Raw genomic sequence first — 12429 nt, forward strand, 5'->3', positions numbered from 1 at the left:
CCCTTTCCCGGGGAGGAAGCCGAGCCAGTGTGCAGCCCCACGGGAAGGAGTGAGCACAGTGGAAAGCCAGGCTGCCCTCCCTGCTCAGGGCATTCGTTCTGGAGACCTGCCCCGCTCGGCCTGGTCACTCCTGCCGCTTGCTTCTGCCTTTAGTCATCCTTTGGTGACTCTGTCTCTTCCTTTACCCGCGTGGAACTGGGGCCTGCAGGGTCCTCCACGTCCAGGGCCGTGCGGGCAGAGACCCCAGGCGGCCTGTGGTCTACCCCACGCCCTCACAACGTGACTGTCCAAGTTCACGGGCTCGTTCGAGCTCATCACCCTGCCTCCCGGTCTGGGGCTCTTGGGGAGACGTCAGACACTAGTGAGGACTTCCTCCGCGGCTTGTAGGGTCAGGCCCTGGAAGCTGAGTTTTGGCAAGTTTTTCCCACCCCGAAGGTTCCTAGGTAACAGCGTGCACTTTGAACGGGGCCTCATTTATCTTCGAAGAAAGACTTGTGTTTCCTGTGATGCCAACTTGCATCAGAGTACGTACTTGTCCTCAGAGTACGTACACAAACGGGTTTCTTGAATAGGATAGCTAGAGGCCACTAGGTTTTATCCTAGGATGAAAAATCCATGTGCGTCTCATTAGAAATTGAATGGAAATAGACTTTGGTTCACAGGAGAGACCGAACCTGAGGTTTGGCGGGGAGCCTTTGTGGAGGTGCCCCTTGGCTCTGCTTAGGTTCAGTCAGTGTATGAGCTGCCAGGTACAGGTGTAGCTTTACAAGAATGTGGATTCCACGTAGCTCAGACTTGACCTGTGAAAATCAGCTGTGTGCTAGCATGCTGGTTGTCCTTGCCTGGGAGGAAATGAAAGTCCTTCAGGCCGTCTGGGAACTGATCTCTAAGCCTCTCTTTGTCCTGATAATCTTTTTCCTAATTATTGGGATTGAGGAAACTAGGTTTGGGGTTAAGTTTTTGTTACAAAACGCCCAGCAGTTTTGGTGGAACATCGTTTCCTGGGGAGACAAGGTAGCAGCCAGCCACATTCCTTTAATAGTGGAGGAAAGACTTCCCATTTGTGCGGGAGCCCACGCCCGCGGTCTGTAGTCACACCCAGGGTGCATCGGGAGCGAAACTGGTCAGGTAGCCGAACACCTGCGATGAAATGATCTGAATAACTTTCTTTCTAGTCAGTTAATCTTCGGTAGTGTCATGGATGACACACCCATTCTTTTTTTTTTTTCTTTAAAGACTTTTTTTTTTGATGTGCACCTTCTTTTTTTTTTTTTTGCCTTTATTGAATTTGTTACAATATTGCTTCTGCTTTTTATGTTTTTGGTTTTTTGGACCCGAGGCTTGTGAGATCCTAGCTCCCTGGCCGGGGATCGAACCCTCACCCCCTGCATTGGAAGGCAAAGTCTTAACCACTGGACCGCCGGGGAAGTCCCGATAAGACACCTTAGAAAACAGCTAGTTTGGCTTGACCCTGTCCCCTGAAAGGTTTTGTAAACAGTTGCCTGCGATCGGCGGTCCGGGCAGCTGCATTTTAATTACGCATCCCCACGGAAGGGTACAAGTCACGGGAAATGATCCTGAAGGTGGCACGATCCCTTAAGCGTGTCATGTAGATTTCACGAGTTGGTGCACTGGTGAGCATTCAGGACAACCCACCGGAACAGGATCCTTGGGAAGGTGTCAATGGGCTAGTTGCAGGCCAGGCAGGTCCCAGCAGCACTCACGTGAGGCAGCGGCTGTCGGGAAGGCCAGCAGCCGTGGATCCTGTACGTGAAATGTTGTCGTGACCAGTGTTTGTCAAGCGGCTCCCTGGCATCTAACATAGGGCCTCACTACGTTTGGGCTGGATAACCTGAAGGGGATTCTTGAATGTTTAGCTGTGACTCGGTGCCCGGGGCTTAGCTGGTCTCATCTGTTGTGCGTGCGTCCTCTTTTATTCACTCTTTTTTCTTTGGCAGGTCCACATAAGTACCACCGGGTTGATTGTGACCCCGCCCCCGAGCAGCCCAGTGACCACCGGCCCCTCGTGCACGGTCCCGCCAGAGGCCCCCTACCCGGCCGCCCTTTCGGTGAGTGTGGACCACCGCCTCCCACCGGACCCCCGTGCCTGCCGCTTACAGGTGCGCAGCCCTGTGGGCTGGCTGCCGCCCTCCTGACACCACAGCTCACCATGACGCTTGGTGAGGGTGGGGTCTCCATCTCTCATCCTCTGTCTGTTCATTTTAGCAAAAAATCACAAAGTCTCAGGCCGATAGCCAGCACTTTATTTTAATGGCAAGGGTCGGTGGCCTGAGGCTACAGGAAGAGCTCCGGGGAGAACTTTTAATTTTCATTAAAGGTCAGCCTGATTTTCTGAAGGCTTAACCTTTGCTTCTTTTAGGTTTCTAGACCAGGCGTATTTATCGAAGTACTGAGGGAGCTGGGATCCTAGAGGCCGTGTGGTTTGCCTCGGGTCACGCGACACGCGGATTCCTGTCTCCGATGACAGTTCCCCTTCTGGGTTCCTGGTCTTCTGTTGGTCTGTGTGACTGGCCTCCCTGGAGGTTATCAGATGTGTGATTCTCCAGAAAGCCCCTCAGCCTGCAGACAGTCTGAACAAAACCGCTGAGTGCTTTCAGACAGCCTAACGGGGAAATGAACAGGAAGAGTGAGGGCAGTCGAGGGAAGCTGATATGAAGAAGAACTCTGTGGGGAGAAAACTGAAAAGGAAGAAACAAGAAATTCAACCTCGGGAAGCAGCGGCACAATGGCTTAAATCCATGTTTCCTCAACCTGCAGGGGAACTGCTAGGAACCAGCCTCTCTCGTCTGGGCCGCTGCCTCGCTACACTTTCAGACCGTTTCTTCCAGTGCTGAGTTGAATGAGGATAGAAAAGATCACTAAATCCTTCTCCCCAGTGGACCCCAGCCCTTAGCTTGCTTTACAGAATCTCTCCCAGTTGTGCTGCTCTCAGAGGAAACAGTGTGGTCGGTGATGGGGGTCCAGCCCAGCCTCTCCTTTGTGATACGGCAGTGAGGTCACTCAGCCTCTCTGAGCCTCTGGTCCTCGCGTATAATGTGAGAGTCGTATCTGCTTCGCGGAGGCGGCACTGCCTGGAACTCAGGGAGGTGACCGTGAAAGACCATCCACCTCTGTTGGGGGCCACGGCGGGTGCAGCATGCTTGCTGGTTTCCTCAGAGCCCCGGGGTCGGTCAGGCTCACTGCTGGGGTTTTCTCCACTGTCTGTACCGGGAATAGGGAGGCTTCTCCGCGCTGGTTTGTTTTCAGGTTGTGGACTTTATACATGTTGCCAATTCTGTTTCTCTCTTCTCAGCTGCTTAGAGACAGCTTTGCACCTCCCCTCACCCCCCAGCAAGGGCCTCACTGCACGTTAGTCAGGTTGTTGACTCCATCTGGTCCTATCCCCCTCATTCACCCTTTGCCTCGTTTTCTTACGTTATATTTATTTTGTCTTGATGCATTTTATGAATAGTTGAAAGCCGACTTTCCTCTCATCCCCAGAGAAGACCCTTTCCTCCCTCCCTCCCTCCCTCCCTCCCTCCCTTTCTTCTTCCCACCCCAGGACATTCACAACCTGTTGGAATTTCCATCTCCAGATGACTACTTCACATGGAAAAATTCTGATTTCATTTCTTAAGGGAAAAGAGACTGACTTTTCTATCTTAGAAAAATTAGCGGAAAAGACGAAGCGCTGTCTGAGTTTCAGCCCTTGTGGGCCGACAGTTTTACGATACAGTAAATTACTAGTTGATCTTAGCTGGGCGCACTCTAGGGCATACAGATGCGACAGGTCACGAGAGAGCATGAACACACAAAAACTAATTTACATTCAGCCATTTTATCCCAGGATTATACAAGAGAGCCGGCATGTCCAGCAAGAGGACAGTTTATTAATGCTGCATCTGTGCCAGTTCCATTTAATGGAAAACTAATTATAAGCAGATCTGTTGCCTGTCACCCTGGGAGATGTCTAGATCTCAGAGTCCCTGGTCGGCTGGCAGGAATGCTTTGGATTTAATATGTCAGGTTTAAGTGGAAAAATCTCGGTAACATGTACCCTCTGTGTCTTCCATCAACCTGGCAAGTATCCTGTTTAAAATGTGAAACCTTTCCCAAGACTTCGAGTGCGATCACAGCAAGTGTAGGCGGCATGGTGGGAAGGAAACCAGGCTTTTCCTGGTGTGCATTTTATTTTATTTATTTATTTATTTTTATTTTTTATTTACTTATTTTTTTTGCGGTACGCGGGGCCTCTCACTGCTGTGGCCTCTCCCGTTGCGGAGCACAGGCTCCGGACGCGCAGGCTCAGCGGCCATGGCTCACGGGCCCAGCCGCTCCGCGGCATGTGGGATCTTCCCGGACCGGGGCACGAACCCGTGTCCCCTGCATCGGCAGGCGGGCTCTCAACCACTGCGCCACCAGGGAAGCCCCCTATTTATTTATTTTAATTATTTATTTATCTGTTTTGGCTGCACCGGGTCTTAGCTGCGGCGTGCATGCAGGATCTAGTTCCCCGACTAGGTATCAAACCCGGGCCCCCTGCATCGGGAGTGTGGAGTCTTACCCACTGGACCACCAGGGAAGTCTCCCGGTGTGGATTTTTGGTGATAAGCACCGCTGCTGGACTAGGACGTGAACATTATTTCCAGCACCTTTTTCATAAGTTGAGACTTTTTAATCTTTTATTCAGAGTGGAATTATGAGCATATTGTCCTGTACCTCTCACAAGTAACAGTTAAAATGTTAACTATCTAATAATAGAAGCAAAACTGGTATTACATCTATCGCGTTCAGACATCAGACTGTTCATGGCACGGAGGGTTTTTTCCCAGCTAATCCTGTGAGGGGAGGTGGATGAAGAGCTTGCTCTCGTGTCCTGTGCATAGTGTGAACTTGTGAAACAAGTGATGGCTGATCCCTGACCCTCTGGACCAGCTGAGAGGTGTTTAGCTACAAGATGTCACAAGGTAGCCAGGTCAGAAAAGGCCAGATACAGTCCATGGCGAAGTTGAAATCAGATTGCACCCAACAGTGTGTAACCATAACTAAAACAAGCATGTGCGTGTGTGTGTGTACACTTAAAGAAGCAAAATTAAATGATGTCATGTTCTCAGGATAGCCAAGACGTACTGAGTCCATTGTCGCCCGTGGTGGGAGGGTCCGGAGGGTCAGGGCAGGATTCTGGACGTAGGGACGGGACCGCCCAGCTTGGCAGCGTGAGAAGCAGAAGTTAAGCGTTTGGAATCGGCAGCAGTTCTGACGACCAGAATGGGGACAGGATATGGACAGAACCTCCATAGCGACCACAGAGAAGGACCCTGGCATCGCAGGAACTGAGGCCCTTGATCCATATCAGACTGCCCTGAGGGCGGCAGGCGCACGGGACGCTTTCTCGTTCGTGAAGCCCTCGCTGAGGGTCTGTTACCTCCCGTGGACAGAGCTGGGTGATGGGGACACGAGGACAGCGAGACGGTTTCTGACTCTGCAGCCTCGTGAGTTCTAACAGCGGCCTCCATCCTGAGCCTCCGCTGTTCCCGGGGCGCCGCAAGGGCCGCTTCCCTGACCTGCTGCTGCTGAGAACCCCTCGGATGTCATTTCTGCAAAGTCAGTGAACGGTGTGGGTGTGTCTCCTCACATGTCAAAGGCAGTTGGTGAGAGAAAGTCCATTCCCAGAGAGGTTTCTTTAATCTACCAAATTCTTAATTACATCTCCCCTTCCGACATCATCTTCCAAGCGGCTGTCTCTGGCATTTTTAAATATACTCTAATTTTTTTTCTTTTCTTCATAGCTGTGCCCACGAGTGACTGACTGAGTTCCTGGGAGTGTCCAGATGAGATGAAAAACTCACTTTTCCATCTTCTTAATTTTACTGAATTCTGACACCTGAGTGTTTTTTTTGAATCGCTGGTTATCAGTGCTTCCATTTTTCTGTTTCCTACTCATTGTTTAAAAAAGGCAGAATACTCAAATATTTGCACACATGTGGCCGTGTGCAGGCGGTGATGCTGTGGGAATTGGTGGCACCGTTGCCCTGAGAAGGGATGACCAGCCGCCCCTCCTGCTGTCCCCTCGGTGGCCAAGCACCTGCGTGAGTTCACAACACAGGAAGACCCTGGAGAGAGGTGGCAAGTGGGTTCGTTGGAGTCGGATGTTCAGGAAGAAATGATGACGGGATTGGGGGATATTAAATGGTCTCTGCTCAGAGGTCCAGAAATGCCCAAAGTCTATGCCACCGGCCACTTTTCTACCCTGGAGAAGAGGGAGGGGCACACGTGAGGACACACGTGAAGGACGGTCGGAAAGAACATGGACCTTTTACCGTCAGAACCCCAGGCTCCATCCAGGCAAAGCGCTTTCCTGGTCAGTGGCCTGCAGCCCTCGCCCAGGGTGAGGACCTTGTGGAGCTCGGCCCCCAGGCACCTCGGGGCTGGGTGCAGGGAGGGGAGAGAGGAGGGGGCCACAGTCCGGCCTTGAACTCTCACTGTCCACTAGCGGATGTGGCCTGTCGGTGGCCTGGAACCAGTCACTCATACAGGACATTTCTTTCTTGGAGGGAGCCCGAGGGCGGCCCTCAAAGGCTGAGCCGGGGCTAGCTAGGATCTGCGTTTCTGACCCCAAACCCTAGGCGTCCTCCACGGTGTAAAGCTATCTCTTCCGAGAGATCAGTGGGTTGGGGACAGAACCTGGGCGGGGCAGACGTGACCATTTCCCACCACAGACCCTGCCCCCTGAGCCCTGGTTTTAAGCAAAGTATTATTCAGAGACTGTCATTCTGGCCTCAGACCATCGCCCCGTGGAGAGGGTGGGAGAGGGTCTGGGTCTGCAGAAGCACAAGCAGAGGCCCGCTTCAGCGACAGCGCAGCCAACGTCTGGTCACCCGCGTTGGACCCCAGAGGCCCAGCCCCGCTCCCCTGGCCCTCAGCTCCTCCCCGCGGCTCAGCATGGGCACACTTCCCAGCCCCGCTGCTTTAGATCAGTGTCTGGTGACGGCAGTGACAAGCGTGGTGTTGGCTTCTGAACGCTGTCGTTGACCAGAGGTGTCTTGCGCTCCCAGCAGCCCACAGGTGCCTTTGCTGCGGCAGGAGGGTGTGTCCTGGCCCCCGGCGCCCAGCCGTGCGGTGACGGGAGGACGCGGTCGCTCCCGCGCGTCCACGTCCCCAAATTCTCTCGGCGTGGGGTCTTCACCAAGCGGCCCACGAGACCTCCTGGCCGGCCCAGTCCTGGACACACTGGGGCCCTGGCATCTGACCGGCCCCAGGGGGCAGCCACGCTGGGGAGCCTGAGTGTAATCGCTAGTCTTTCTGTGTGCTTATCCCCCCACGAACGCGCACACACACGTGCACATTTCTCCAAAGATACGCAGCCCAGCGATGGGGAGAAGTCTGCCCAGTTTGACCAGCACCACCCGTGAGAGAGAGAGCTGCGTTCTGCCTGCAGCACCACCTTTGGGATCTTCGAGACCCTCCTCTCTGGTGCCAGATCTCAGATGCCTCCTGACTCACTCTTTGTAAAAGTCACCTACACCAAACATTCCCTTACTGCATTGTTTAACTATAAGAGGTGATGTGTTCTTACATTTTGTCACCACCAGCGTGGCCTGTGTTTTTATCAGGTCCCTAGATTGTCTTTCCTTTTTTTTTCCTCGTCTCTTTCCGCATAGGGCCAGTTTAGTACAGCCTCTGTGTCACTGACGTGAAGATACAGCAGACAGTTTTCCTCTCCTCCGTTTGCCAGTGGAATTCTACTCAGAGAGCCGAGTGGGCCCTTGGCTCTGCTCTGAGTGATTCCAGGGGTGGGTGGCCTGGGCTCCTTTTGTCCCGTGTGTCACCTGACCCCCACGGCTCCGCAGCTCTGAGGTGAGGCCTGGGGAGACTGGAGGAGACAACTTGGGAGTGATTTCACGCCCTCCGGCTGCTGTTCTGTTCAGTGTCCTTGCCCAGGACCCGCCTGGGTCATGTGCGCTGAGTCTTCTACCAGGATTATCTCGATTTGTCTCCACTTTGTCTCTGAGACCAAGGGCATGAGTGCTTGGCCTTCTCCCGGTTAAAGGTGGTAAAGGCTGCAGGCCCGTGTGTGTCTCCCCGGAGCTGCCCCCGGGGCGCAGGGCGGCCTGCTCTGTGAGTGTCACCACGACCCCGCCCGCCCTGGGACTGCAACGCGTTTATCCTGCACTGGGTGTCCTGCCGCGGCTGCAGGGTGGAAAAAGCCTTCTCTGAGGTCGAGAAATTAAATATAATGTGTGAAATGGTTGCAGCGTGTGTCTGGAAATTTGATATCCTTTTCTACTCAGTTGATTTTGTTTCTGGAACTGTGTACATTAATAGGCAGATGGAGGAAACGTTGATGAGATTAAATTTTTTTTCCAAAAAAATAGAAAGAAATTGCTGTTCCCTATGTTTAAAAACCGTGGGTTTTTTTCTTCTTTTAAGCTGATGTGGAGACGCCATGCACACCTCCCAAGGGGCAGTCTTCAGCCTCCGTATTTCTCCTTTGATTCGGTGTTTACGTGGAATGGTTCAAAGATTTGGGGAGGGCAGGCGAGGTAGGGGTTTGGGCAGGTCTTTGTGTGCCTGTTTTCCCAGGAGTTTCGGTACCCAGACCCTAAAGAATTATCCGGGGTGTATAGATCAGAAGGTAACAATTGCTCCATTGATTCTGAAAAGGCACGGAGTCCTGTAGGCAGAGCCCATAAAGGAGCCAGCAGCTGCTCACGGTGTACTTGTTAAAGATTACCAGCCTCGATAGTCCTAAATTTCAAAAGCTGGCAGAGCTAAGCAGAGAATAAACAAAAGTAAAAACAATGGCCCAGTGATTGTGGCTTGCTATTGTGTGTGGTTTTGGGAAACCAGGCATCAAAGGAAATTTTCTTTTGCGGCAATGGTTTGCCATACGGTGCAGCTAAATTGTTTTCCGTGGTGTTTTACGTTTCGGGTTGCAGAAACAATCACAAATTAATTCCTAGCAAGCAGGGTGACATTATAGCCGCCCCCTTGAAAGGCATTTGGATCCTGGTCCTGGTTTGCAGCCATCAATCTTAAAATTCCACGCAGTTGCGTCATTTTTTTCTTTCCCTTCTCCCAGGTGTGATGGCTTACCTGTTTGGGGAGGGGGTCGCTGTGGCTCTAAGATCTTAAAGGGTAACAAAGAGGACTCTTTTCCAAGGAGGCTTTTGTACAGGGCAGCTGCTTCTGCTCTGCGTGGATTCCACCGATGTCTTTTTTCATGGGTTTCTGATTCCTCTTCCCTCCTCTTTGCTGTGAAAGATGTGCATAAATCATTTGTTTCTTCTTTTTTGTCTCTCTCCAGACTATGAATCCTCCTCTCCCCCCGCCCCCGCTCCAGGAGGCCACCCCCATGGGCGCTGTTGCTGCTCCTGGGATGGGCTCCAGACCCGTGGCCGGACCCGCTGACCAGACCACACACTCACGGCCGCAGACGCGCCCCAGCGTGTAAGTGTGGTGTCCTTTCTGGCCGCGCAGAGACGCGGGGAACGGCTTTCTGGGGAGCGCTGGTGCCAGGGTGGTGTCGTATGCTTGGTCGTGCGTGTCGTTCATTAGGAAACAGAAACTAAGTGGGTCTGAGGATGGGCCGCCGGGCAGGTGGCCTGCTGAGTACGAGTCTTCCTGGCCTTCCTCTGCCACTCCTGCCAGGGCTTTGTCCCCACCTTCATCCCCTGCGTAAGGATGCTCGGGAACAGGGAGGGGCTGAGCAGAGGCCAGACCTAGCAGAGCGTGCACGTGAAAAGCTGCAGGTCCCCTACAGTGAAAAGTCTGGACATTATTCCGTCCAGGGGCTCCCCGTGGCCGAATGCAGCTCGGCATTGGCGGCTTTTCCCCTGTGTGGACTGACCCAGGAGACGCTCGGAGCCTGGTTCACGTGGCCCGCCGATCTGCGGGCTCCATGTGTTGGGGCACAGTCCTGCGCACGGAGGAGCTGTCGGGGGCTCTCTGCGATCTGCACTCGCCTTGCCTTTGACTCTTGCAAATTCCGTGTCTTCCTTGGCTGAGCGCACGGACGCGGGTGCGGCCGGCCTTCGGGTTCAGCCGTGTGCCAAGCTTCCCAGCGGGATTTCGGACCGTATGTTCCTGCCGGGGCTACTTCCCAAGTCTGACCAGGGCCATCTGAAGGGCTCAGTTTTCCCAGTGGGCACCTGACGCCCCACAGCAGGCTTGCACCCTGGGAAGCTGCAGTAATTCCTTCGCACCCACGAGTACCGTTTGGAGGGATCGTCGCCTTCACACCGGGAGGACCAGGTGTGCAGTTCTGAGTCAGGAGGCTTCTGTCTTTTCTATGTAGGTGGCAGTTCAGTGGACAGTGACCAAGGCTGCTCACAGCTTAAAGGATTGTATTTTCTGTTTACTTTTGGATGAAACTTCCAAGGCTTTGTGCCAAAGAAGAGTTTGGAGCATCTTGTGGTCTGTCTGTTACTCAGCTTGAAATCAACTGTTTTTTCCTCTTCTAGGTATGTTGCCATTTATCCCTACACCCCCCGGAAAGAGGATGAGCTGGAGCTGAGGAAGGGGGAGATGTTTCTCGTGTTTGAGCGCTGCCAGGATGGCTGGTTCAAGGGCACGTCCATGCACACCAGCAAGATAGGGGTCTTCCCTGGCAATTATGTGGCCCCCGTCACGAGGTAGGGCTCTGAGTTAAGTGGTTGCTGAGTTCTAAACAGAGAGGCTTTGTCCTTTCCCATGTTTTTCAGCCTGTCCAAGATTCCTCCTCCCACTGCAGTTGCTTGTTACACAGCCGGCATTTTAAAGGTCCCTATTTGTATTTGCCGAAATCCCTTCTAATTCTCAAAATTTTAGCTTACTCTTCACATGGATGTATGTGAAATTGTACGTTTCTACCAATAAATGTACTGGGTTTTAAATTATTTGCTTTAAGTTACATGTGAGAAGACTCAGCGACACCATTTTCAATATTTTTCTGCCAGAAAATTAAAAATGTAGCATTTAATATAAATAAAAGCGCTATTATTAATACTCCAATGTTTACGTGATGCTTATGAGATGCCAGACACGCAGATTTCTAAATGCGTGACACACGTTAATGCCACATCCTTAAACAGCTCCCTGATGATGTGTGTGCCGTCGCGATCCCCACTCAGCAGTCGAGCCCGTAGAGGTGGAGAGGTTAAGCGACTCATCTGAGGTCACCTGGTGAAGAGGTGCTGAAAGCCAGCCATTTATTCCAGTAGCTTGGCGGTCACCTCTGAATTCTCACAATTATTTTCTGTAATACAGTCAGAAACAGAATTCCTTCAGTGTGACATAGCTCCTTCACCCTTCTCAAATGAGGGCAGTTTTGCTCCCCAGGGGAATTTGGCAATGTCTGGACACATTTTTGATTGTCACGATGCGGGGTGGGAGTGCTACTGGTCTCCAGCGCACAGAAACCAGGGACGCACGGGACACCTGCAGGGCACGGCACAGCCTGCGCAGAAAGGAGCTCTCTGGCCCCAAATGTCACCAAGGTTGAGAAACCATGTTTGAGGACAGTAGAAAGCAAGACCTTTAGATGTATAGATATATAGTCTTCACTTTATTTAAAGGTAGTCCCCTTTCTGGGCACTGAGGAAAGTAGCTCTGGAACGAATGCAATGACCTATAATGGCATCATCATTGAGGAAGCCCCAGTTTTGGGCCACCTGGCTCTTCATAAATGGGCCAGCTTAACTGTGTTAAATCATTTCTCCAAGTCCCTGATTTTAAGTAAATAGCTGAATGAACTGACATGTTGTCAGCTGTGGGCCTTGATTCAGAGGCTGGCCAGCAGCCTGATCAGATGACAGTCATTCTGTTTGCAGAAGGTGACAGCATGTTAGCTTTCATTTGACTTGCAGATTTTTCATCACTATAAACCTTCTTCTCGGTGTATGTTAAAATCTACACTCACATCCAGAAGACGGCAGCTCGACCTTCCCTGGTGGGAAGAAAACAAACAAAAAGCCACAACAACTAAGGGAGATAAACCAAAGCAACAACAAAAAATCAAGTTAGCGAAGGAAAACATTTTCATAAGATTCAAGTACAAATTCTCCAAAAGTCTCTGGAGAGATGCTTACTGACAGTAAATGCTCTGTTACTCCTCATGGTAAATAATAAGGAGGTTCAAGTTAATGAAGTCTTCTGCTTGGTAGAGAGTTACTATAGAATTGTTGTTTAAATGAATTTAGAATATTAAAAAAAATATGTTACTTAAAACTACACTGAGGGCTTCCCTGGTGGCACAGTGGTTGAGAGTCCGCCTGCCAATGCAGGGGACGCGGGTTCGTGCCCCGGTCTGGGAAGATCCCACATACCGCGGAGCGGCTGGGCCCGTCAGCCATGGCCGCTGGGCCTGCGCGTCTGGAGCCTGTGCTCCACAGTGGGAGGGGCCGCAGCAGTGAGAGGCCCGCGTACCGCAAAAAAAAAAAAAAAAAAAAA

At 52.0% G+C, this 12429-nt stretch overlaps 1 protein-coding gene across 1 annotated transcript in view; it reads left to right on the forward strand.

Moving 5' to 3' along the window:
- The window catches only part of SH3RF1 (SH3 domain containing ring finger 1), a 145022-nt gene that overhangs the window by 121517 nt on the left and 11076 nt on the right, over positions 1-12429 (forward strand). The window contains exons 5-7 of the mRNA XM_024750518.1: positions 1959-2069; positions 9308-9450; positions 10464-10634. Coding sequence (XP_024606286.1) covers positions 1959-2069; positions 9308-9450; positions 10464-10634 — 425 coding nt within the window. The remainder of the gene's footprint in view (positions 1-1958; positions 2070-9307; positions 9451-10463; positions 10635-12429) is intronic.

Source organism: Neophocaena asiaeorientalis, unplaced genomic scaffold, assembly GCF_003031525.2.
Source record: "Neophocaena asiaeorientalis asiaeorientalis breed wild unplaced genomic scaffold, Neophocaena_asiaeorientalis_V1.1 scaffold180, whole genome shotgun sequence".
NCBI lineage: Eukaryota > Metazoa > Chordata > Mammalia > Artiodactyla > Phocoenidae > Neophocaena > Neophocaena asiaeorientalis.